The following is a 27,002-nucleotide window of genomic DNA, read 5'->3' as shown; positions in this document are numbered from 1 at the left end:
GTTAATTTCCTCCCAGCAGTGGGGATCTCGGTGCAGCTGCTGGCAGCTTACAAATGTTATTACCCGGCAGAAATAACCCCATATCTGCTGGTTAATAGAATTTTTTTTACATGACAGGCTCCCTTTAACACGGTAGTACAAGGACTTGCTTTTGGGTAAGACTACAGTGGCATTAGATAGGCAAGAAGTGTCAGCGTTTCCCACGGTAAGCAATCAGACCACAGCTGGTTTGCTAGCAAGAACATAAATGAGACTATTGTTACCTTAGGTTTTATGAACTGAGAATATGTAGATATATTAAGGTAACACAATAATTATAATATGGGACATAGGGACACTACACAAAACAGAACTATGCACAATACATATTTTGCGTTGAACAGGTAGATATAATACATGTACAACAGAATAAAAACTTCCCTTAGTCTCTGATTTTCTTCTTGCCCAGTTTCTCTTTTTTTTGTAGTCAACCAGACTAATGATCAGCAGAACATAGAAATAATGTTTGCATTATCTACTTTTTATCACAGTACTTTGTGTGCCGTCCACAGGTAAAACTTTCTTGGCGAGGATCGTTTTCATTTTAAGTATTAATCACTGTCAATGATACATTATCTCACTGGGATCAGACAACCGTTGAACCACCACCACAAGGAATGGATCCTGTAATCAGACGTGGCACGGAACATTTGATTCATAATAAACTGATCTTGAAGGTCCTGAAATTTAGTGAGGACACTGTGCACCCTGCAGTTCATCTTCACAGTTTGCACATTGCTTGCGCCACTTTCGAATTGCTTTTTCTTCCGAGAGCTTTGCAGATAAATGCCCCAGCTTCTGTAAGTTTCTTTAAATCAACACCCTAAGAAGAAAAAAAAAAAAAAAAAAAGGATTCAAGTAATTCACTTAAAGAAAATGTCTTCCATTTTAGCAATAAAGGGGTTGTCTAATACTCTAAGCTGTTATTCTTAACTTACATAATCATAAGTTACCCCCCATTTCTTACACCTTTGCTGCATTTTCACGCCTTCTTGCAGCTGACACTTTCCGTATTTCTTGGTTTTAACTCTTCTTCTTAAAAGACCCATAACTTTTATTATTTTTATTTTGTCCAAATAGATACTGGGGCTTGTTTTTTTGCAGGAAGAGTTGTACAAAAATGCACAATTCTGACTGTTTCTGTTTTTAGGGAATTGCTTTTACAGCGTACATTGTGTGGTAAAAATGACCCGATAACAGGATTCTCCTTATTTGTAGGATTACGGCGATACCAAACTTGTCCAAAATAGAAATTTAAAAAAGAAAAAAAAAAAAAATGTTCTGAGACCCATAACGCTTTCATTTTTGTGGTCAATGATGGGTTTTTAGTGCTTATCAATCGTGGGGTAAGACAACTTTTTTTTTAGTGTGATAACATTTTGATCTCTTCTTATAATATTTTTTTTTTTTTTTTGCAAAGACAAAAAAAAAAAAAAAAAAAAAAAAAAAAAAAAAAAAAAAATTTGTTCTTTTGTGTTTTTTTTTCCCCCCTATTTTTGCCGTTTACTGACCAGGTTAATTATTTTTATATTGTGACACATCCACACATTCCAGCGATATCTGAAAAGTGTGTTTGAAGTGTGTGAGAAGAGATGGGGATGATTTGAACTTACGTTTTTCATTTTTTTTTTTGTATTTATTATACCCTTTTGGGGACTTAAACCTGCGATCATCTGATTGCTTGTACTTTACACAGTAATGCGTGTAAATGCACAATTGTTGAAGCACATAGTAAAAATCACAGCCTCCTTTGAAGCCTGGCCACAGACTCCCCCTGTTGTCACAACAGCCCATCGGCGCCCTGCATTCTCATCATGGGAGTGCCAATGAGAGCACAGAATGATGTGCCCATATGTCAGAGACTGACAGCAGCATGTCACTGGCTAACAATTGTGGGTGGAGCTCCACAGCCATTACCTTCCAAGTATGGGGACATTTCACCCCATGAGCCTTCTCCATACACCCGCAACCGACTTACACTGTACATGTATGGTGGATGTCAATAAGTGGTTAAGGCAGTGCAAACAAACACTTGATGCTACTAGTGCTGTTCTGTCCTGCCTCAATACTCATCTGCACAGATGAGAAAAGCTTTCATCACATGTGCAGATACAGGCAGCCAAATCTCTTGTTTACCTGCATTAAATGGATCAGGGAAGTGGTCGTATAGTTAAATCACAAGATCATTGACATCTTGCATGCCATAGATGTGACGGTGCTAAGCACTATCAGGGGTCATATTGCACGGTAGAAATTTGTCTAGAAAGTGCCCAACTGCTTCAACCTGTTATCTTCTGAAATGTTGGAAACAAGAAAACCCTAGAAAGAGGATTGTACATACCGTGTTAATGCCAAGCCCTTGTAGCATGTAAACAACATCTTCTGTGGCTACATTCCCAGAAGCTCCTTGTGCGTAAGGACACCCACCTAATCCTGCAATTGAGGAATCGACCACCCGCACTCCCATCTGTCGTAAAGGAAGAAACACAACGTTACTGACAATGTATCATATGGGGAGATAAACAGACCTGTTTATGTGTGCGTGTGTAAAATTACAGATATTAGATTCTTACACTGAAGTATAGTGACAATCAATCGCATTATATATCTCAACACGCTTCTAAAGCACATCCAGGCTCACAAGTACATTTTAGCGCAGTTTTGGGGTATAATTTGTGCTTGTGAAGCAAAATGTTGAAAAAAAGCTTAGTTAGTTTTTATGCGATATATATTACATAAAGACAACCTGTTGAATGAATTATCTACGGTTATTATGGTTGTGTGAATACCTAACGTGTTTTTTTTTTTTTTTTACTTACATTACTGTGCAAATGTTATGGGCAGGTATGGAGAAAAAAATGCTGCAAAGTAAGAATAATTTCAAAAGCAGAAGTGTTATTACTTTTTTTTAATCAATTAACAAAATGCAAAATGAAATTAAATCAATACAATATTTGGGTGTGACCATCCTAGAATTGATGCTGTGTGGTAGACAAAGACCGGAGTTTTGTAGGATTATAGTTAGATGTATGAATAACCAATTATAAGAAACAGTCATTAACACAGAAACTGCTGTATAAAAGGCTTAAAAGGGGTATTCCCATCTCCGAGATCCTATCCCAATACGTATAATAATTGCAAATCAGGAAAACTATACTACATTTCTATATCTATTTCCTCATGTACAGGTACTGCAGGACCTTAGGTATCCATGGTTATGACCACTATCAACTAGCTGTCACTTTATCAGTGGATGTAACCATGGATACCAAAGGTCCTGCAATTCCGGCACATGACAAATGGCATCGCAAATCAGAAAAACTATACAACATTTCTAATTGGAGGCATTTGCTAATATTATTAAACCTACTGTACATTGAGATAGGATATTCAGGATGGGAATACCCCTTTAAAGGGACTCTGCCAGAAAAGAATGACTATTCAGACCAAGTGCAGGTGCTTGGTGCATCATGGCAGGGTCAGTCATTTATATATACCTTCCCACCTCTCTATTAAACCAGAGCTGTCAAAAAAAGGTGCATTTAAATGACTGGCCCCCACCATGAAGAAACGAGGGGCGGTACTTAGTTTGAGCGTCACTGGGTACTGACAGAGTCCCTTTAAAAAACTGGGAGAGGAACAGCCAAACTCTTCCATAAACATACATGGCAAGACTCAGCACAGCAACAAGACACAAGGTACTTATACTCCATCAGCAATGTCTCACTCAGTTAAAAATTTAAGATTGGAGTTTCAAGATGTGCTGTGTAACCTCTTTTGAAGAAGCACCAAGAGTAACTGTCTCTTTCATTACAGTGAATGGCTCTGCCTAAATCACACATTGCACAAATTTAGATGTTAACCTTGATGCAAGTGCTCAGTGTAAAGAACAGGATAAATGTGAACCGAGCCTTAGAAGTGATCCAAAATGTTAGGTGCCTCCAAATGCTACCAATAAAAGCTTCAAATTAACTCATGAAAACAAATGTACCTACTCAGGTAAATAATCTGTTAACAAAAATGTAGGGGGGTTTCCACATTAATGGTAACACAAAAGCTCTGGAAATGCAACACTGCTCCCCCCAAAACAAATTCTGAGAAAGCTAGGCTCCAAAATCCAAATGCCCTCCTCCATGCTAAGCTCTACAGTGTGCCTAAACCACATTTAGCATGCACATATCTGGTATTTCTGTAGTGGGCAGAGCTCAATTTATGGGGTGTATGTCTCCAGAAATACAAACTGGGTACAATGTATCGGGCAATAAAATGGCATATTTGCAATTTTCATTCTGAAACATCAACTCTTATTTCTGGAAAACACCCACAAGACTACAATAGTCGCTGCACCCAGAGATTAATTCATTGGTGCCAACTCAAGACTGTTGTAGAACATAAGCACACACCACTTAATTTGGCTCCTCTTTTAAGTGTGTTGTGCGCCTCAATGCTGCTACTGTCTTATAGCAGAGAAAACCATCATTTTTTATTAATTTGATGCTGGAGGGCAGGATGGCAGGATGGCAACCCCCTTATTCAGCTTGTCTCAGTCCCCAGCAGTGGCGCTAAATCAAATTGCACAAAAATCTTGGTGACTTTACAATTTTTCAACAGTTTGCCATTGCACAAACTGCTTTTGACTTTTTAAAGCTAGGGACTCTGCAAATGATGCCCACAAACTATTACAGGAAAATCTGAGCTCTAAAAGGCAAATAGTGATTCTTTGCTTTTTTTTCCCCCACAAATGGGGTATTGTCACATTCACAATAGATCGTGTAATAAATTGTAGGGTCCATTTCCAATTATTACCCCTGGTGAAAATGAAAAATATGGGGCTACAACTTTGTGATAAAAATATATTTTTATTGGCTAATGGTATAAAAAATTTGCGAAACACCTTTGGTATCAACATGCTCATTTCCCCCATATATGAAACTACTGAGCGGTGTAGATTGTAAAATGGGGTCACTTTTTTGGGATGGGGGGTAAGGGGGGGGGGGATAAACCTACCTGTTATGGCAGTTCAGAATTAGTTTCTGATCATATATTTGGAACTGGCGTTACAAAATCCAGGGTACATTTTCTCCTATTACTCCTTGAGAAAATGCATAATTTGAGGCAAAAGCAACATTTTAGTGGGAAAAATATAATTTTTCATTTTAACCATCAACTGTTATTGAATTCTATCAATCACCTGTGTGTTCCAGATGCTCACTACACCCAGAGATGAATTATTTAAGATGGGACACTTGTAGGAAACGTTTTTTATTTTGGCAGAACTGTTTCTGCTCGTCAAATGCGACATGGTATCTACAACTCTATTTCACCCAAAATGCGTCAATTTCACTATGCATCAGACACCTGAGGATCAAGCCCCAATGGAGGAAATGATAATACACATTCTAAATACCGAAATCCATGAAGTGCATGAGAAATACATGGAAATAAGCAAGATGCACACATTACCTGCAGAGCCACAAGTATGTTAGCCAGAGCCTGCCCATATGTATCATGACAGTGAACTGCCAGAGCCTTGGCAGGAATGACATCCAGAACTGCTGCCAACATTTCTCTCATGCTGCCAGGTGTCCCCACTCCAATAGTGTCCCCTAAGGAGATCTCGTAGCAACCCATGGAAAACATCTTGAGCGCCACCTGACAGACAAGTACAATATAAAATAGTTGTTGCATGGTATGCAAGTGTTTACTTTGTCTTTTTCTAATTGTTAGTTCACATTAACGTATGATATTGATTGAAATAGAACTTCTACTTGCATCTATTTTAGACACTTTATTAAAATGTTTTTGCTTCCCTTAATCGTCCTAATCATGTATGTGATGAAGTGAGAGTGTATTAAAATACTTACCTATTGACCCCTTCCCTGGTTTCCAGCTCTGGTCCTCTTCTCGGTCACACGACCTGGGAATAGACTAATCAGCTCACACTGGCACATTGGGCTGTGAGTCACTTTCATAATGTAACCTATGGAGGCTCACTCTGAAAGCAGCACTGCCCACAGTCCCTGTGTGAGCCGGAATAAAGCGCTCATGTGACTCAGAAGAGGACCAGAGCCACGCTGGAAAATGGGCAACACGGCAATCAGTACATATTTTAATACACTTGCACTCCTACTACTAGGAGGCTTTAACAAACATAAAATTTACTGAGACTTAGGGAAATGGATTAAAATATTATATGGGGGACGGATGAAATTACTTAGAGGGCAGGGATGCTGAAGGGAGCAGTCAGAATGCAAATTTTTTTTTTTTTTTTTTTTTTTTTTTTTTTTTTTAAGAGGACAGAGGGCTATAGATATCCTTCTTTCTTTCAATACGATATTAGCACATAAATGCTTTAATAAAAACTAGTAAGAATGACCATATACACTGCAATGTAAACATGTTTGCTTTTGAGCGCTTTTTTTTTTTTTCTTCAGGCTTTGAAAGACACCACATAGTTAAAAGAAGTGACAGGACCATTTTTCAGATGGATTTCATTTGCATTGTAAAACCACTTTGCTTTTCCGATGTTCAGTTTTTTAGCATGCTCTTTTTCAGTACCAGGCTTTTTGAATGCCACAGGGAAGAAAAAAAAAAAAAAAAAAAAAAAAAAAAAAAAAAAAAGGCTTTGAATGCACTTACTACACTTAGGGTATGTGCACAAGTTGCAGGTTTGGCTCTGCGGATCCACAGCAGTTTTCCATGTGGTGTACAGTACCATGTAAACCTATGGAAAACCAAATCCACTGTGCACATGCTGCGGAAAATTCCGCACAGATTTGCAGCGGTTTATTTTCCACAGAACGTCAATTCTTTTTGCGGAATCCGCAGCATTTTTACACCTATTCCATTATAGGAATTCGCAGGTGCAAAAACGCAGGGGAAATCCACACAAAATCTGCAGAAAATCCACAGGTAAAACGCGGGTCATTTTACCTGCGGATTTAGCCAAATCTGCGGGGAAAAAAGGGAATTAGACCTAACGGTAAGGCTATGTGCACACGTTGCGAAATTTCCGTGGGCATTCTGGAATTCCATTCCGCGGGAAATATGCGAGAAAACCGCATTTTAATTCTTGCCTATTTCCCACGGAAAAACTAGCGATTTGCAAGCGTAATTAGCTTGCAGAATGCTAGCGTTTTTCCAAGCGATCTGTAGCATCTCTTGGAAAACTGATTAAAAGGTTGGTCACACTCGTCAAACATATTGTTTGAAAAGTGTGACCAACTTTTTACTATTGAGGCTGCCTATGCGGCATCAATAGTAAAAAATAGAAAGAATGTTAAAAATAATTAAATAATCATGTTATTCTCACTTTTCGACGTCCCGCGCAGTGTCCCCGATCCTCGCGATTCTCCCGTTCCCAGCGATGCCTTGCGAGACCTTTGATGACATAGCAGTCTCGTGAGACCGCTGCGTCATCACAGGTCCTTGCCGCAAGGCATTACTGGGAATGGGAGTTGGCGGGAGAATCGGTAAGGCTGCGTGGGACGCCAGAAGGTGAATATAACCCGAATTTTAATTTTTTTTACTGGGATATGGTACCCACGGCCTGGAGGACAGTCTCCTCTCCTCCAGACCGTGGGTACCATCCGCAAATGTTCTGTTTACTTTTCACAAGGTAGGCACAGCCACATGCGGAAAGTAAGCAGAACAATGCAATCCTATGTGTGCGGATTTTCCTGCGATTCCACACAAAGAATGAGCATGCTGTGTATTTTTCCGCGATGCAATTCCGCTGCGGAAAAATCCGCAGCATTAAGCACAGCATGTGCGGAATCACATAGGATGCTTTTTTTTTGCGTTTTCGCGGCAAAATCGCCGCAAAGACGCAGAAAAACCGCTACGTGTGAACACAGCCTAATTCTGTTTCCAGTAGTCCCTCAGAACAGCACCATGGAGGTAGTTTTTCCTTGACCTATAGTGGGACAGGATCACAGATTAAAAGGCCCCTCCCACCTCCAACCTCCAGTGTTTTTTCAAAGTACCAGAGAAGGATGGAAGGAAATGGTCTAAACGCGCCCTTACAAACGCATATGTAAGAAACCATTTAATAGCTTCATCTTGGTCTCAAAGCCATGGTGACCTGACGGACGAACGATCTGCTGTCCTGAGGGACTACAGGAAACAATTACCGGTAGGTCCAATTCCCTTTTTCCATTACGTCCCTCCGGACAGCACCATGGAGAATACCAAAGAAAAGATCCCAGGGTGAGTACAGAAGCACAAGGACCAAAGTCCCTGGCAAGAACCAGGCTAGATATAGAAATTATCTGAAAGATTAAAAGAAATATAGATATCTAAAGAAATCCGAAAAATATACACACCGTAGTGAGTGTGACATCTGTTTATAATGGCCAATTTCAGTATGAATGTGGTAAACAAGGTATGCAGCAGAAACAGAGTGAAACACACCCGTTGTACCCCATTACCAATAATGAACCGCAGTGAATTATAGTTGTTGTGATAGATACTTATAAACACCGCAGCCACAGAATAGGTTTAAAAACCTTATTGCCCAGCAAAAGTATGGTAATTGCCACAGCATAATGAGGACTGTACAGACCAGTAATCCACTGCATGTGGTTAACAGCGCAGGACTGTTCCTTCATCGGTCCTCCTGGGCTCAGGTTAAACCCTGGTTAGAGACCAGCTTAACATAGTACAAGGAAACCTGCACAAGAGACCCTGGACTGCGGGAAGATCAAACCAATAACAGTACATGGAAAATGGGCAGAGCATTGGGATGCACATACATTACTCATCCAGGAGATCATGTCTATTCTGAATCCTTTGATATCTAAACCCCAAGTAAGGGTTGGATATTATTGAAACTAAGGAAATACGCTATCTGGCAGGTAATATCTCCTGCCATTACCAACATTGGGCTTCTCATTAGAAGCACTGAAAGGGAAACGTGGACCATCAGTCCGGTTTTACTGATGTTAGACACAGGGAGTCTGGACTCAGGAATCGATGAAAGTAGTGCTGGTGGGGGGGGTGCTCGTAAAAATTCTCTGACACAAGCGATTACTTCAAACTGCCTCTATATGAGTCATTAGTATATATATATATATATATATATATATATATATATATATATATATATATATATATATATATATATATATATATATATATAGAGAGAGAGAGAGAGATCTCTATCTATATATACACACACATATCCTAAGAGGCAATCTTCTCAGTGCTATTTATACACCCAGACTGCCATGGTTGGAGTAACCATACTCTAGAGCTAGAGATAAGAAGGTTTCTCCCCATCACAGAGGGTGATTACCTACTGTGAGGCAATGGGACTATGGGTTCTCAACTCAAAGAATCTGTATCCAGGACTCTTAATCTCAGGAGCCCTGACTGTTGTAAGAGCAGCGAGTATGGGATCCTCTGCCACCTGACACAGTGCTGCCGATTCGCCACAAGGTACAAAAGGCAGTGATGCCGTCCCTGGTTAACATAATACAACGGACTTATGTGACAAGAATCTGTCTACTGGATGTTGATCAAGGCAGCTAGTTGGATTGCCATAAGTGGAGTTGGCAAGGATTCTTTCCTTCCACCTCGTGGGATTTCCTGCTCCCAGGACAGTAGTATGTCCTTTTGTAGGATGAACCCAAAGATGTATGTCTTTAAAGCTAATTATGAAAGACTTGCCTTTAGCACTCAAGGCAGTAGCTCACTTGAGAGTGCTGTTCCAAACTAGGCCAATTCAAGCATGGCTGTTTGCTTGGCTAAGCCCAGAGGCCAAGAATGAAGCAACAGAAGTTGGATCGGGGTCCAAAACACAGGGACTCTGTGACCGACAAAAATGTGAAGTGGTAGGCCAACGATACAGGGTGCGGCAACGCAACAAGTCATACGTCAAATGGTCTAAGCCAGAGGCCCACAGCCAAAGGCACAAAGCCCGAGGTACTATAAAGCACTGAGGAACTATGAAGCACAGAGGCACCCCGATGTACTATGAAGCATTATGACACACCAATGATACAAATATATAATTTGTGTCTCCTCCTATTGCTTCTAGTCTTTCCTTGTGCAAATGAGAATAAAGATGATCCTTCTACAATGTGACAGCCCTTGAGATATTTGTAGACAGCGATTACGTCTCCTCTCAGTCTTCTCTTCTGCAAGCTAAACATTCCCAAATCCTGCAACCTTTCCTCATAAGACAGGGTTTGCAGACCAGTCACCATTCTGGTCACTCTCTTCTGAACTTGCTCCAGTTTGTTGAGGTCTTCTGATGAAGTAGTTAAGGCAAATCATGAGATGTAACCTGGACATATGGCCTTATTATAGCCTAGAGGTCCAATGCTTCGCTGCATATATGTGAAAACATACCTCAGCACATGAGCAGCTTCAGCACAAAGGCATGAGACTAGCATCAGCCTAGAGGCCTAGGCCATCAACACAACATTCCACCATGCACTCACCTGTGCTGGCTCCATACCTGCTAGAAAAACAGGGTGAGCTGGTAATGCCGAGAGCCCACCATGGAGGGAAGCAGCGTCCCGTCACGCATGCTGCATTCCTGCCAATGATTTCCTCTCCTGTGCCCCACGAGATCCAGGAAACCAGCCTGTTGCCTGTCTCGTTCTGCACTTCTGCGTTCTACCGTGGAACAAACGCTGGACCTGCTCTGGCATCACCGGAGGTGCAACGGCCTTCTCCACCGTACGACTTCTGGAAGTAGCGGTGGCTTGCCGGCCGGAGTTGGAGCCGAGAGCCTCCACTGCGGGAGGAAGCGGCTCTACCCAGGGAGCCTCGTCCGCACCCTGGTCTCTGTGGCTGAGGGACCCCCACCCAGGAGGGTTTCAGCCCTGGGCTACTTGACAGGGGGAAGGTTTGGACCAGCCGCCCGATCCCCCTGGGCCCTGTCAAACGTTCACATTCTATTTTCACTCCTGGAGCAACCTCTCATACAACCGTCCCCTGTTGGGACAGGAAAACCACCATGGTTACTTACCGGTAGCCGGTTTTTCCAGAACCCATGACAGCACATCTGAGAGGTATCCGCCCCGCCAGGACCCTACTGAGATATAAGGGGCGGCAACTCTCCCCCGCTTCAGTTGGTTACAGAGCATTGAGAGGACTTCCCAGTTACATGTTAAGCCAACACCACATAACACAAATGCACCCTACCAATCGTGCACACCCATATGGTGAAAGGGGGGGGGGGGGGGGGGGGGAATATACGGGTGCTGTCATGGGTTCTGTAAAAACCGGCTACCGGTAAGTAACCATGGTGGTTTTCCCCTTCACCCGTGACAGCACACCTGAGAGATTTTTGGAGACTTCAAAACACCTTAGGGAGGGACCACCGCTTGCAGCACCCTTCTACCAAAAGGTTAAGTCAGCAGAGGAGGATAGATTTAATCTATAGTGCTTAAAGAAGGTGGAAGGTGAGGCCCAGGTAGCGTCCTTACAAATCTGTTCAATCGATACCTCTGCCTTTTCAGCCCAGGAGGTCGCCACAGCTCTGGTGGTGTGAGCCTTGATGCCGTCAGGAATCGGGATACTAGCCGAGTAGGCTACACTAATGGCCTCCCTAATCCATCTAGCAATAGTCCCTTTTGAAACCCCATAGCCTTTCCTGGCACTCTGAAAAGCTACGAATAGGGACTGAGACCTCCTCCATTGGCTAGTGACAGATATGTATTCTAGCAGGGCTCTCTTAACATCCAACCTACGGAACTTTTCTTCCCCTGGATTCTTTGGGTTATCGCAGAAGGATGGGAGGATAATCTCTTGACCCCGATGGAAATCTGACGCTACCTTAGACAGATAAGCGGGGTCAGTTCTTAGCACCACCCTGTCCTGAAAAACTTGTGTGTAGGGTGGATTCACAGAGAGCCTGCAGGTCGCTTATTCTACTGGCTGATGTAAGGGCCCCTAAAATGATTGTTTTAGGGTCAGAAATTTTATGGGGAGCTGATGTAACGGCTCATATGGTTCCTTTGTAAGGGCCTCTAGTACTAGGTTTAAATCCCAGGGGGCTATCCTGGGTATTGGAGTAGGCTTAGCCCTATGACAGGATTTGATGAATCTGGCTATCCATCTATTTGCTGCCAGGTTGCAATTTTAGAGAGCCCCTAACGCAGATACCTGAACCTTAAGCGTATTCACCGCTAACCCCAGCTGTAATCCTGCTTGTAAAAACTCCAAGATGGCACTAATCGGGGGTTCTTGTTCTAACAGCTTACCTAAGAACTGCAGGAATTTATTCCATGTTCTGCCGTAGATATTGGTTGTCACCGGTTTCCTACTCTTTAGCAGGGTGGCCACCAACCCGGGATAGAAACCTCTACCCCTTAAAAGCGACCTTTCAAATTCCACGCCGTCAGATGGAATCCTTTGACTTGTGCGTGGAATATCGGCCCCTGAGCTAGAAGGTCCGGAATTTCTGGCAGAACCCATGGATCGGAAAGGGACATCTTTCACAGTAGAGCAAACCAGGGCCTTTTTGGCCAAAATGGGGCTATCAGAATCACTCTGGCTCGATCGCTCCTGATCTTCTTGACCACTGTTGGGATCAGAGCGACTGGGGGGGCAACGCATAGGCCAGCTTGAAGTCCCACTGAATGTGCAAAGAGTCCACTGCCCATGGATTTTCCCTCGGGTTTAGAGAGCAAAACTTTTGTGTTTGCCTGTTGGCAAAGAGGTCTATTACTGGTTCCCCCCAAAGCTGCGTTATTTTTTTGAAAAACGGACCAATTCAGAAACGAGAGTATTGCGGCTCAGGAAATCGGCCTCTATGTTTTCTGCCCCTTTTATGTGTAAAGCTGTTAAGGAGTGTAAGTGTTGCTCCGTCTTGCCCAAGATGTCGTCTGCTTTCATTAGGGAGTGTGGTTGATGTATGCCACCGTCACTGATGCGGACATTGCGGCCCCTGAGTAAGGGAAAAAAGTGGGATAGGGCTTTGTTCACTGCACACAATTCTCTCAGATTGGAGGATGCCCTCCATTCTGGAGGTGTCCAGGACCCCTGGCCTACACGACCCCTTAGGTGTGCCCCCCACCCCAAGGAGCTTGCATCGGTTAGAATCACATCTGTCACCTGATTGTCCCAAGGTATTCCTGTGGTCAGGTTTGTACTGTCCAGCCTCCAGTTGAGAGAGTCTCTGGTCTCTAATGAAAGCTCCAGACCTCCTTCTAAATGCCCTTTTAGCGATCTTTGTGCTGATAGTATCTCCCACTGGAGTTGACGGGTGTGAAATTGGGCCTCTGAGTCGCCCACTATGAGAAAATCGTCCGGGTAGGGTATTATGACTGTATCATGAATCCGGAGGAAGGCTGTTACTTCCACTATGACCTTGGCGAAAATTCTCGGGGCTATGGATATGCCAAACGGAAGGGCCCTGAATTGGAAATGTCTCAGTACGCCTTGGATATAAAGTGCTACCCTCAAGTATTTTTGGAAATCTGGATGGATAGGGATATGATAATATGCATCTTTCAGATAGACTACAGTCATAAAGGAATCTTGATGTAGTAGCTTTATGGCCGTAGTCACTGAATCCATTTTGAAGGTCTGATTCCCTATCCACTGATTGAGTCCTCTGAGGTTTATAATTGTCCTGAATGATTGGTCCGGTTTCTTTATCAAAAAAAAAAAAGTGGTGAATAGAAGCCTTTCCCTTTCTGTGTGTCTGGGACTTCGTAAAGGACCCGTTTGTCTATTAGGTTCAGAATCTCCGCTTCCAAGGCCAACTGTTCTTCGGCCACTTTTCTAATAGGGGTAACCACGAACATGGCTTTCGGCTGGTGAACAAAGGGGATTTTCAGGCCTTCTCTTAAGACGCTTAGGATCCAGGTATTGGAGGAGATCTTTTCCCAGGCCTGTGAAAAGAGTGCCAATCCCCCCCCCCCCCCTACTGGAATACTGGCGTCATTGTGGTGATTTTTTTGAGGTGGAGGTACCCCCACCAAACATAAATCCCGACTTTTTTTCTTTTGTCCTACCATCTCCTTCTGTCGGCCGGAGGACGCCCCCTATTGAATCTTCCCCTCCAAAAGGGCTGTCTTCTCTGCTCTGTTGGGAACCTAGGGAAGCCTTTTTTCCTGTCGCTTGCCTTTTCCAGAATATCATCTAGGTTCTTCCCAAATAAGAACCGACCATCACAGGGGAGGGAGCATAGTTTAGCTTTAGACTGCAGGTTTCCCGGAGAGCCTTTAAGCCAAAGTGCTCGTCTAGCAGCATTTGATAATCCTGCCGCCCTAGCCGACAACCTCACGGAATCCGCTGAGGTGTCTGCTAAAAAAGCTGCTGCTCCATGCAAGAGATACATATCCGCCAATATCTTGTCTCTTGGAACCCTTGATGCTAGCTTTTCCTCCAACTGAAGCAGCCAGATCATCAGGGAGCATGCCGTGCAGGTGCCTGCTATTGCCGGTTTTAAACCTCCCGCTGTTGCTTCCCATGCATGTCACAGATATGAGTCTGCTTTCTTGTCTAGCGGGTCCCTAAGAACCCCTGAATCTTCCAGGGGAAGGGCCGATTTTGTAGAAAACCTGGATACCGCTGCGTCTATTTTTGAGACCTTGTCCCATACTTCCGCATCTTTGTGCTCAAAGGGGTATCGCCTCTTAGAGGTGGAGGGAAGAGCCCCTGATTTTTTGGGTTTCCTCCACTCTCTCTCTCAATAAGCGCCTGGATCTTCTCATTCACTGGAAAGATCCGTTTTTTTCTCTCATGGAGCCCCCCCCAAACATAACGTCTTCTAGGGTTTTTGCCATTTTCTCTTCCTGTAGGCCCATCGTTGTTCTAATGGCCTTTAGGAGAGCATCTGTGTCTTCCACCAGAAAACACGGCTTACCCCCTGTGTCGCTGTCTGAGGAGGGCGACTGTTCTGATTAAGACGAGGCCGAAGAGGAATCTGAGGGAGAGCTAGGGGGATACTTCCTACCCTTCCTCCCTTTTTTCAATAGGGTCTTAATTGAACCCTCCATTTCTAATCTAAGGGGCGATATCAGATTAACCGTGACACTAGGTGCTTCTTCCGCCATAGTTCGCTGAATACAACTGGCGCAGAAGTCTTTCTGCCAGTCTCTCGCTAGGGCTGTTTTACATATAGCACAGTCCCTTTTATTCTTCTTGCTTCCTGCTTTTTTGGGCCTTCCCTATGGGGTCAAACATACACAGAGAAACCCTATTAACATAAATGCTAGCATTCACGAAGATCACTCACCACCCGTAATCAAGGGTACCGGACTAGGAGGCTGCGTCGGAGCACGCGAGCTGTGCTCTCTTGATCTTAAGGATTCTCCCGACCTGCGGCTGGGGCGGCTGCTGCCTGAGCGGCTTCCATGTTTGCGGCCGGAGGGCTGTGATGATGGCAGAGACAAGGACCTCTCCTGCTCTGACTCCATACTTGCGCCGTCTGCCCTGCCGCTGCTCCTCATTTAAATATGCCTCTGTCCCGGTGAGTGCCTCCGTTCAGCTGGCTCCCCTCCTCCCTGCGACCGCCGACCGACCACTTCAGAAAGCCGACCTGCGTCGCACCCGGCGCCATGTTACCGTTGCCTAGTGCTGACGTCAGCCGGCGCGCCCACAATCCTTTGCGCCGCCGACGTCAGAGGCGCCCGCGTCTATCCCCTGCCAGACGCTTCGGGGATTGAGATGCGGGCGTGCGCGAGGGCAGGGCGGTGCGGTGGGGGCTTCCAGGAGCTACCGAGGATCCCACCTGCGCCCACACGAACCCAGAGCCCCGGAGGGCCCGGGGACTGTGCCTCCAACACCCGACGGCCAGCGCTACAGGCAAGATACCTGTTCTTCCCGCGCCGGGATGGGGCTGGGTCTTATTTTTTTTTTTCTTCGCCCATGACAGGCACCGTCCAACAGTGGGATTCCTTCCAGGACAGGAACCCAACTGAAGCGGGGGAGAGGTGCCGCCCCTCATATCTAAGTATGTTCCTGTACTGGCGGGGCAGATCCCTCTCAGGTGTGCTGTCATGGGTGAAGGGAAAAAACACTGGAGGGTGGAGGGGCCTTTTAACCTCTCTGTGATCCTGTCCCACTGTAGGTCAAGGAAGGACTACCTCCATGGTGTTGTCCGGAGGGACGTAATGGAAAATCCGCAGCCAAATCCGCAACGTGTGCACATACCCTTAGGCTATGTTCACACATTGTGTTTTTGCTGTGTTTTTATGACTAGTTTAAGCTGCATTTAAGCTGCTTACAAAAAAAGCAGTTTTTGCTGCTCTCTTTTTTTTTTTACTGCGTCAGGGTGTACATTTGTCTCTTGTGCATGCTGATAAAGTTTAGTGCATAAAAAAAAAAAAAAAAAAAAAAAAAAAAAAAAAAAAAAAAACACACCTGATTCAACTTTATCAAGTTTTGGCACTAAAAACACAGCAAAACCCGATACCTGCATTTTTTTCAGCACCCATTACTTTAAATGGGTGAAAAAAAAGCTGAAAACCCACTGAAAGAAGTGACATGCAGCAGTTTGCAAAGAAATGCAGAAGTTTGACAAACCACTCAGGAAAAAAAACAAAAAACAAACAAGCTGTGTGCATGAGATTTCTGAAATCTCAGACTTTACAGGTACTGTAAAACAGCTGAAAATTTGCATTAAAAAGTACTAAAAAAAGTTGCAAAACTGCAACTTGTGAACACAGCCCTAGAGTGAAATGACACGTAGTGGTTACTGTTTTTTTTTTTTTTTTTTTTTTTTTTTTTAACAGGAAATATAAAGTTACCATACTTCTGCTTCTGAATCTCCACCTGGCCTAGAGGCAAAAGCTGCACATGTATTTCCCACCTTAAAAAAGCGGTCTATGTACATGTACACTATATACAAATAATCCATACACACAACTTTAGCCTTCAACTCTGAGTTGAATATTTTGTGATGGAAAATTACAGTGCATTTTGGAGAGGGGTTCAAAGAACAGGGATTGGCCTCTAGATCCGGCAGCCCCACTCTTTGTGTGACCACAGCCAAAAGAGCTCTACCAATTGCACTGTTATGGCATCCAGTAGACGAGGCAGACGGGTTTTTCTGTTCTACAGGTAGTCACAATTCCACTTGTCAAAGTGTCATGTCTGCCAAAGTCTGACATTGGAGAATCAGTGCCTGTAGGAACACACATTTGTGGACAGGAGAATGGTAACACCTAGCTGGTAATACATCCATACTTTTTCATGAGCAAAACAAAGGAACGGCACAACACACAGGGGTTTTAAGAAAAGGAGCTCAAGCATTGTAAGTCATGGACAATGCAGATATGTGGTTAACGGTCAGTTATAACCACGTCGGTCCAAAATACTACAATTATATAGAAAATATTTTTCTACAACTTTTTCTAATGTGACTTACCTCAGCCACTTTACTAGGAGACACTTTCCCCTCATATGGGCAACCAAGAACACAAGAGACATACCTGACAACAGAAGCCAAGTATGACTTAGTGCGGAGTAACATAAATCATATGGTCAGCTCCAAGTTATGCAGTCAAAATACTTGATCAACTGAATTGGGTCTAAAAATGATGCTATGCTCGGGAACTACTGGTGCCAGGTTTACCACTCCTCTTTCTACAACCTTTCTCTACAGTTTTTCTGGCTAGGCGCCCAACACTGAGAAGATGTGCCAAGTTTATTATGATGCCAGTCCTAAGGAATTGGCCTCATTGTTATTTGGCACAAAGTGGCACATTTACTTTGCAGATTCTCAGAGACATTTATCAATCTAAGTCATTCAGATGGTTTCGGCCTCATTCACAAGTTGCAGATCTGATCAGTATTTTGAAGCCTAAACCATGACAAAAACAAGAGCAATATAAAAGCAAGTTTATACTTTGTATCCACTCTTGGATTTAGCTTCAATATAATAATGAAAAATACTGATCAAATCTGCAATGTGTAAATGAGACATTCCAGTGAAATACTAATATATACCGGAACTTAAAAGTAACCCATCAGGAGTTTCTACTGTAAAGTAATTATTTAGGTACTATAACTAATTAAAATCGATACTCTTCTTGTAGAAAACGTCCCTGAAATTCCTGCAAAAAAAAAATCTGACTTTGAAATTCAATTCAAATTAGATAAAAGTGCTCTGGGCGTGTCTGTGCACTTCCAGCTCTCTGACCACACTGCTTATTCCTCACCCAGCACGATTCACATATTGGTCCAAGCAAAGTAATCGGCCTTTCCTTGCAGAGATCTCTTAGGATGGCACAGGCAAGTCTCATCTGTGTGTCAGCACCAGTCTATAGCACTGCCCTCAGGAACTGCATCGCCACCCAGAGCACCAAAGGCATGTGTCAGGGCCCTGGAGCGGGCACCCCCCTCAAAATTTTAACCTCTTTGTTCAATGATGCTCTGGTCTCTTCAGAGTATTCTGACTCTCTGTGACATCTCAGAGCAGAGGGTGCGATGATGTCACTACAGAGCGCCCTCTGCCAAGCAATGCAGAGTCAGAAGATGCTGAGGCGACCGCAGCAGCAGGAAGGAGAAGTATTTATTTTTTTATGTATATAGCAATATATGGGGTCATTATATACTGTACGGAGTACTATGTGGTGCCCATAATACCGTATGGAGGACTATACTGTCCGGTCTAAAGACTCAAATCCCCCAGCGCGTGCACTGCGAAGATTTGCCGGTTCCAGAGCTATTGTAGAACATACAGAAGATTTCACTTACTGCTTACATTACATGAGTGACATCTTTAGCGTAGTACGATACCTATATTTCTTATCTGTGCATCATGAATCATGACACGTGTTAAAAGGGGCCAACTGAGTTTCACCTGGGGCTCACAAAAACCTGGAGCCGACCCTGACTGCACTGCCCTAAGCTTGTGAGAAGTCTCCAAAAGGGAAGGCATATGACTTCACCCTGGACTGATATGTTAATCATAGGCAAGAAAGAGGTGTCGGGCAGAGAACTGGGAGTGTCCACTGCAAGGTCAGATTGCTCAGGAATAACAGGGCAATTTGCTACAAAAAAAAAAAGTTATCATTGCAATCAGGGTAACAACAACATACCATTAGTTTAGAGAAGAAACTCCTCCTGACAGCTTCCCTTTAGACACAATGATTTAGGTAATGTGAGGAAATAAATAATGGAAATTCTCAAAGAACTATCCTGTACCAGACCATTACATTGAAGCACCTTTAGGCTATGTGCACACGTTGCGGACCCGCAGCAGCGGTTTCCAGTCTGCACATAAAAATCTCTCTTGCATTACAATCCGCAGGAAATCCGCATCAATTCAGCATGAAATCCGCAAGCATTTTCACCTGAATTTTCTGCCAAGTGATGCGGATTTTGTGCAGAAAATTCAGCAGACTAATCTGCAATGTGTGCACATACCCTTATAGATTTGCCTGATGCTGCTCCCAGATTAAGGCAATGTCTGTCATCTGTGACTGGAGGCCACACAACCACTCTACTCTTTCCATACAAAGATTACATGGTTTCGTTTCTTTCCTCCGTCTACAAGTGTAGATGTCAAGAATTCTGATCTTCATGTAAAATTAATAATCTATGAGTCTTACCCTCGTACAGGTATCTTTGCTGCTTTAGCTGCCTCTGCTACTGCCTCAAACCTCTGTAAACTTTCTTCTATGGAGCAATTAATATTCTTCTTACTGAAAAGCTCAGACGCTGCACCAAATATGGCTACTTCTTTGGCACCACATTCAATCTGAAAGAGAAGGATGATGAGAAGCTACACATGCAGCCATGCTAATACCATTTCTTAAGCCCAACCCTAATTTATACATATTGTTCCTCATTTGTAGGCAGACCTTACTTATAATAATAATCTTTATTTTTACATAGCGCTAACATATTCCACAGCGCTTTACAGTTTGTACACATCATCATCACTGTCCACGATGGAGCTCACAATCTAATGGGGCTCAGTATGTGTGGGAGGAAACCCACGCATACATGGGGAGAACATACAAACTCCTTGCAGATGTTGTCCTTGGTGGGATTTGTACCCAGGACTCTAGTGCTGCAAGGCTGCAGTGCTAACCACTGAGCCACTGTGCCGCCCTTACTAAAACATTACGTGATTTGAATGGACAAAATTCATACAGCACCAAAGTTTTCAAGTCCATATTTAAGGGTGAAAACAACTAAAACATTTTGCTTCTGCATGAAATATCTGTCCCACCAGCCTGCATTCACAACTCACAGAATTATGGTTTTCTCAAGAAGGCTGGGGTTATATGTGTTACATGATAGCAATTCTCAGAAAAGCTGTGTGGAAAAGAAAAAAAATCTGTTGAACTCGTCTGCGACTAGCTGTTGGACAACTAATTTTAAACATGCGCCTTACGACAGAATCAAGCACATCTGGAAACATTTTGTGACATTTGCCATTTATTTTTTCATGAGTGAAAATCACTGTTGAAATAGTTACGGTAAAAACTGACAATGACAAAACACTAATGAACATTGGACAGAGAACGCCGATTGACAGCAGTACACATTTTTACCTATGTCTGGATGAGGCCTAGTATAACTAGTCAGATGAAACTTACCGCCTTTTGAAATCCTGTGAGATTTGGCGTTAACACAGGATAGCTGACATTGGGGAACCTCTTTATTCCATTCATCACACTGATATGATCCGACATCTAAGAGACAGAGAAAGATACTATTTATTAAGTATATTTCACGGTGTGAGCACAATTGTTATGTAGCTCCATTTATTAACAAAAGCTCATATGCAGCATTACTAGAAGTCTTACCTCTGCAATGTAGTAGATTACCAGAGTCCTTATCATTTGAGCTCCAGCAGCACAGACACCCGTGCTGTACTCTCCTACTACTGACTGTTAAGCTCCAGCACAACAGACACTCGTGCTACAGTCTCCTACTACTGACTGTAAAGCTCTAGCACCAGACACCCATGCTGTACTCTCCTACTACTGACTGTAAACCTCCAGCACCAGACACTCGGGCTGTACTCGCCTACTACTGACTGTAAAGCGCCAGCGGCACAGACACCCGTGCTGTACTCCCCTACTACTGATTTTAAAGCTCCAGCACCAGACACTCGTGCTGTACTCTCCTACTGCCTGTAAAGCTCCGGCAGCAGACACCCTGTGCTACACTCTCCTACTACTGACTGTAAAGCTCTAGCACCAGACCCTCGTGCTGTACTCGCCTACTACTGACTATAAAGCTCCAGCTGCACAGACACCCGTGCTGTACTCTCCTACTACTGACTGTTAAGCTCCAGAAGAACAGACACTCGTGCTACAGTCTCCTACTACTGAGTGTAAAGCTCTAGCACCAGACACCCATTCTGTACTCTCCTACTACTGACTGTAAACCTCCAGCATCACTACACTCTTAATACTGACTGTAAAGCTACAGCAGCACAGACAACCATGCTTCATACTCCTAAAGACTGTAAAGCTCCAGAAGCAAACACCTGTGCTGTATTCTCCTACCACTGATTAAAGTTACAGCAGCACAGACACCCATGATGTAGTATTTTACTACTAACTGTAAAGCTCCAGCAGCAGAAAAATTCCTGCATGGTTTCTTCTACATGTTCATTAACACCAAGAATATTCAACTGCAAAGTCTTTAGATTACAATATAACCAACACAGTGAGACTTCAAGGCAACTATGTATGCTTGAGAGACACACACACACAACTTTTTTTTTTAAATAAAGGTGTTTTTTTCTGTTTTGGTTACCCTGTGATCAGCGGTTATTGCTGATGGTGCATGAAACTACCTACATCTCCACAGCAGCAACTGCAAATCACTGGCAGTTCATTTAATGCATGGATTATAGGGACTAGATTTGACCAAAATGAGTCAGAGGCCCCTGTGTCCAGTTGGTAGTGTGTGTGTTAAGATGAACTATAACCTACAGACCTCCTCTTACCTGCATCCCTGGCACCTCTTCTGATTAGCATGCTAATCAGAGGATGGGCTGGGGATCCGGATCGGTAGGAGGCTGGCAGGTCTCTCGTCAGGCAGCCACAGACTACAGATAAGGCAAGGTTCACATTGCGTTAGGGCATCCGTTTAACGGATCCGTTAAACGGATGCGCTTATGCTAATGTCACTTTTGAACCATAGCGCGAACGGTATGCGTTAACACATGGTAGCGCTACAGTACCAAGTGCTACCATGCGTTAGCCCATACAATGCTATGCACAGCGAATGGGACCGTTCACTGTGCGTTATTACCAACGCACCCCAAAACGCTGCAAGCAGCGTTCGAGGGTGCGTTAGGAAATAATGCATACTTGCTAACGCATGTCGATTTTGGCATACGTTAGTATGCGTTATTTGCACTGTGGTCAATGGGTGCGCTAACGTATCCGTTAGACAGCGCCGTTAACGCTATCTAGCGGATTCACCCTAACGCAATGTGAACCCAGGCTAAGGCTTCTGGACAAGGGTGCTGAAAATCTATTTGCTGAACTCTAGAAGAAACCACTGTCATGGAGCAGTTCTCCATTTTATCTTTAGGACAAAATCCCTTTAACAACTTACAGACCCCTGAATGACTTTATACCTCGGGGAAGTACATGCTTACTTCTTCAATGACATCGTTGATAGAATTTATACAGAAGCTAAATCTTGATATGGTTACCTCCTAGGAAGCAACTCCAAACAGGTACAGTTGTGGCCAAAAGTATTGACACCCCTGCAATTCTGTCAGATAATACTCAGTTTCGTCCTGAAAATTATTGCAAACACAAATTCTTTGGTATTATCGTCATTTCATTTGTCTTAAATGAAATTACACAAAAAAAGAATTGTCCTAAAGCCAAATTGGATATAATTCCACACCAAACATAAAAAAAAGAGGGTGGACAAAAGTATTGGCACTGTTCGAAAAATCATGTGATGCTTCTCTAATTTGTGTAATTAACAACACCTGTAACTTACCTGTGGCACCTAACAAGTGTTGGCAATAACTAAATCACACTTGCAGCCAGTTGACATGGATTAAAGTTGACTCAACCTCTGTCCTGTGTCCTTGTGTGTACCACATTGAGCATGGAGAAAAGAAAGAAGACCAAAGAACCGTCTGAGGACTTGAGAAACCAAATTGTGAGGAAGCATGAGCAATCTCAAGGCTACAAGTCCATCTCCAAAGACCTGAATGTTCCTGTGTCTACCGTGCGCAGTGTCATCAAAAAGTTTAAAGCCCATGGCACTGTGGCTAACCTCCCTAGATGTGGATGGAAAAGAAAAATTGACAAGAGATTTCGACGCAAGATTGTGCGGATGTTGGATAAAGAACCTCGACTAACATCCAAACAAGTTCAAGCTGCCCTGCAGTTCAAGGGTACAACAGTGTCAACCCGTACTATCCGTCGGCGTCTCAATGAAAAGGGACTGTATGGTAGGAGACCCAGGAAGACCCCACTTCTTACCCCGAGACAAAAAAAGCCAGGCTGGAGTTTGCCAAAACTTACCTGAAAAAGCCTAAAATGTTTTGGAAGAATGTTCTCTGGTCAGATGAGACAAAAGTAGAGCTTTTTGGGCAAAGGCATCAACATAAGAGTTTACAGGAGAAAAAAAAAAGAGGCAAAGAAAAGAACACGGTACCTACAGTCAAACATGGCGGAGGTTCCCTGATGTTTTGGGGTTGCTTTGCTGCCTCTGTCACTGGACTGCTTGACTGTGTGCATGGCATTATGAAGTCTGAAGACTACTAACAAATTTTGCAGCATAATGTAGGGCCCAGTGTTAGAAAGCTGGGTCTCCCTCAGAGGTCATGGGTCTTCCAGCAGGACAATGACCCAAAACACACTTCAAAAAGCACTAGAAAATGGTTTGAGAGAAAGCACTGGAGACTTCTAAAGGTGGCCAGCAATGAGTCCAGACCTGAATCCCATAGAACACCTGTGGAGATCTAAAAATGGCAGTTTGGAGAAGGAACCCTTCTAATATCAGGGACCTGGAGCAGTTTGCCAAAGAACAATGGTCTAACATTCCAGCAGAGCATTGTAAGAAACTCATTGATGGTTACCGGAAGCGGTTGGTCGCAGTTATTTTGGCTAAAGGTTGTGCATCCAAGTATTAGGCTGAGGGTGCCAATACTTTTGTCTGGCCCATTTTTGGAGTTTTGTGTGAAATGATCAATGTTTTGCTTTTTGCTTCATTCTCTTTTGTGTTTTTTCATTTAAGACAAATTAAATGAAGATAATACTAAAGAATGTGTTTGCAATCGTTTTCAGGAAGAAACTGAGTATTATCTGACAGAATTGCAGGGGTGTCAATACTTTTGGCCACAACTGTAACTGTCTATGTATTACATGGACTAGAAGAATTGCTCTTCAGTTTGGCTTGGTCCATATGCCCCATCATTGCAGGTGGGCTGGGGATTATGTTTGATAGAATCTATTTAACCACTTGCATACCACTAACTCGCTATGCAAGTCAGGACTGTAAGCTTATTTCTTCAGTGCTGTTTTTATATGGCAGCTGCACTTGCAGGATGACGGCACCCAATGCTGCTTTACTATACATTATTGGTCACTCAGCAGGTATTGAATTAACCTCTTAGATGTCACAGTCAATAATGACCCGGTAATTTAGGTGGCTAGACAAAGGTAAGAGTAACCCACTGGCCTGATGGGTATAAAAAAAAAAAAAAAAAAAAAAAAAAAATTGCTGAGGGGCTAATAAAAGGTCAGACAGGTCTCGCCTGGTTCTATACTTAATAGGCTATACCAAAATCATTGACCCACAGATTGCCTGTCAGTTTATACAGGTTATAAAAACGATCAGCAGATCGTAATGTGAAGTCTGCCTGGCTGGGTAAAAGGATCCTTAGACACCCAATAATTTAATTGTATGGAACAAGTCACCTACCCTACGACATAAGCTGCTGCAGCCATTACCCATCTGCTAGTTCAGAAACTGCCTTCTTCATTCAGAGTGGATGGACCCATTAAAATGTGTTCTTGATTACCTTATCTACATACCTGTGGAACCCATTTTGGAGACACAAAGCTCGTAGCTTCTATTGCTTGTAGGCCAGACTCGGATAACATGTTAATCAACTGGATTTTAAGTTCAGTTGGGACGATATTCTGGGAAAAAAATTAAAGAAATGTTGGCAGAATTTTAAAGAATATTAAAAGATTGTTACAACAAATACAGAATGCCTAAACACTACACAACTGTATGAGCATGCAGATGACAGCGGAAGGCGATATGTACTACTCTGACATCATAGGTCAGAAATAATTACAGGCAGCGATGGCACATACCTTTTCATTCTGCAATCCATCTCTAGGTCCGACTTCCACAATCTTTACCTCTTTAGGGAAAGAATAGTTTCGTATTGAGCTGACCTGTCAAATATAGAAATTCCATTTAATATGGGAAGTAGTGTTATACCTAGCGATGAGCGAGCACACTCGTGGCATAATAGAGAATCTTCAGCGTGCGCGTATACTATGTTCGAGTCCCCGCGGCTGCAGGTCTCGTGGCTGTTCAACAGCTGCAACACTGGCAGGGATTGCCTGTTTGTTAGTCAATCCCTGCATGGGTTGTGACTGTTCAAAAGCAGTGAGATGTGCAGCTGCGGTGTCTTGAACCAATTTTTCGAGCACGCTGAAGATTTTCTATTATGACACGAGTATGCTCGGATAACACTTATCCTATAACACCTTATCCCAGCACCCTCGCTCATCACTAGTTAGAGAATTATATCAATACAAACGTGCGCTGTCTCCTATGCGAATGCAATAAAAGGCCTATCAGCAGGTCGCCAACTAGTTTATTTCTTGGTGTGCGCACACACACATTATATATAAGGCAGGATGTTCCAGCAGCCAAACACAATGTGATTTCTACAGGCAAACTATAGTAAAAGCTTAATACGCTAAACAAAACCTCTATAATAGAAGAAAAGGAATATATATTAAAAAAAAAAAAAAAAAAAAAACCCACAATATTTATACTTCAAAAATCATACAATAAATCAACATTAGTAAAAAGGATGCCTCATGTCAAAGGACAGGCACATTTCACTAACCATCCACAGGTTTGTTGTAAAAAAAAGAAAAAAAAAAACAAAAAAAACCCCACACATTACGTGTGGCCCGGATGTGCATCACTCTGCCCATGTGGGTTGGTCACCCACCGCATCTCTGCGGCCTGTCCCCCACCTCTGGGCTGGTCACCGCATCTCTGCGGCCTGTCCCCCACCTCTGGGCTGGTCACCGCATCTCTGCGGCCTGTCCCCCACCTCTGGGCTGGTCACCGCATCACTCCGGCCTGTCCCCCATGTGTGGGCTGGCCGTGCATCACTCCGCCTACGTGGGCTGGTCACACGTCCCTCCAATCCAACTGTGGGCTGGACTCAATCTGTAACCCTCACACTTTGTTCCCCTATAGCTTGTACTTTTTCCGTATTCACTGCCAGTCTGAGAGGGGAAGGACGCTCCAATTGCATTTATGTGATGTGTATACATCCCACTGTAGTCTGCAGATGGATTCGGAGACGAGGAGGAGACATGAACTATTCTCTATATTGTATACCCACACTTCCAATGTCCGTTCTTCCAGTAGGTGGCGCTAGCGTCCCTGTCCGCTTCCTCTCGGAAGAGACAGTTTGCATACGAAATTTCCCAGAGGAGCATTGCGCGGCCAGTAAGCCTCCTCAGTCCTCACATGCGCATGTCAAGGAGAAACACTACCACTGAGCGCCATATTTATTCTTCTCAGTACAGCCACTGCTCCGGTGCAACCCAGCGCGCACACTGCTGGGTACATAACCGGTCTAACGTGTGTACACCGTGTCTCACCTGTCGCTGCAGCACCACAGCGGCCCAGCCTGCCCCGAGCCCCCTGGGCACAGCTCTCCTCGCGCTCACCGCCAACATCTGACCGCTGACAACGGTCGCCTCCACAATGGAGTTGTACTTGTTAGTGAAAGCTATGACGTAGAAGTCACATGATCTAAGTCGGTCACATGACTGGTACTGGAGGCGGGA

At 43.6% G+C, this 27,002-nt stretch overlaps 1 protein-coding gene across 1 annotated transcript; it reads right to left on the bottom strand.

Moving 5' to 3' along the window:
• Positions 1–254: 254 nt before the first annotated feature.
• HMGCL (3-hydroxy-3-methylglutaryl-CoA lyase) lies at positions 255–26,971 on the bottom strand. The gene is made up of 9 exons (XM_073579336.1): positions 26,814–26,971; positions 25,272–25,355; positions 24,984–25,091; positions 20,556–20,651; positions 19,560–19,708; positions 17,372–17,435; positions 5,503–5,691; positions 2,381–2,506; positions 255–862 (listed from the first exon to the last, which is right to left on the bottom strand). The coding sequence occupies exons 1-9, from the start codon at positions 26,889–26,891 to the stop codon at positions 761–763; spliced, it is 996 nt and encodes a 331-aa protein (XP_073435437.1). The 5' UTR covers positions 26,892–26,971; the 3' UTR covers positions 255–760.
• Positions 26,972–27,002: the final 31 nt, after the last annotated feature.

This window comes from Dendrobates tinctorius, unplaced genomic scaffold (assembly GCF_039654945.1).
Source record: "Dendrobates tinctorius isolate UK_male_01 unplaced genomic scaffold, ASM3965494v1 ptg000062l, whole genome shotgun sequence".
In the NCBI taxonomy this organism is placed as follows: Eukaryota; Metazoa; Chordata; class Amphibia; order Anura; family Dendrobatidae; genus Dendrobates; species Dendrobates tinctorius.
The sequence above is the reverse complement of the archived record's forward strand: the minus strand, read 5'-3'. Positions and strand labels throughout refer to the sequence as shown.

Excerpts from the sequence above, each read along its gene's own strand:
- HMGCL (XM_073579336.1), bottom strand. The coding sequence starts at position 26,891 with ATGTTGGCGGTGAGCGCGAGGAGAGCTGTGCCCAGGGGGCTCGGGGCA. Across the intron at positions 19,709-20,555 it reads TCACAGGATTTCAAAAGGCG|ATTGAATGTGGTGCCAAAGA; the intron begins GTAAGTTTCATC and ends CTTCTCTTTCAG. Across the intron at positions 2,507-5,502 it reads ACATACTTGTGGCTCTGCAG|ATGGGAGTGCGGGTGGTCGA; the intron begins GTAATGTGTGCA and ends CCTTTACGACAG.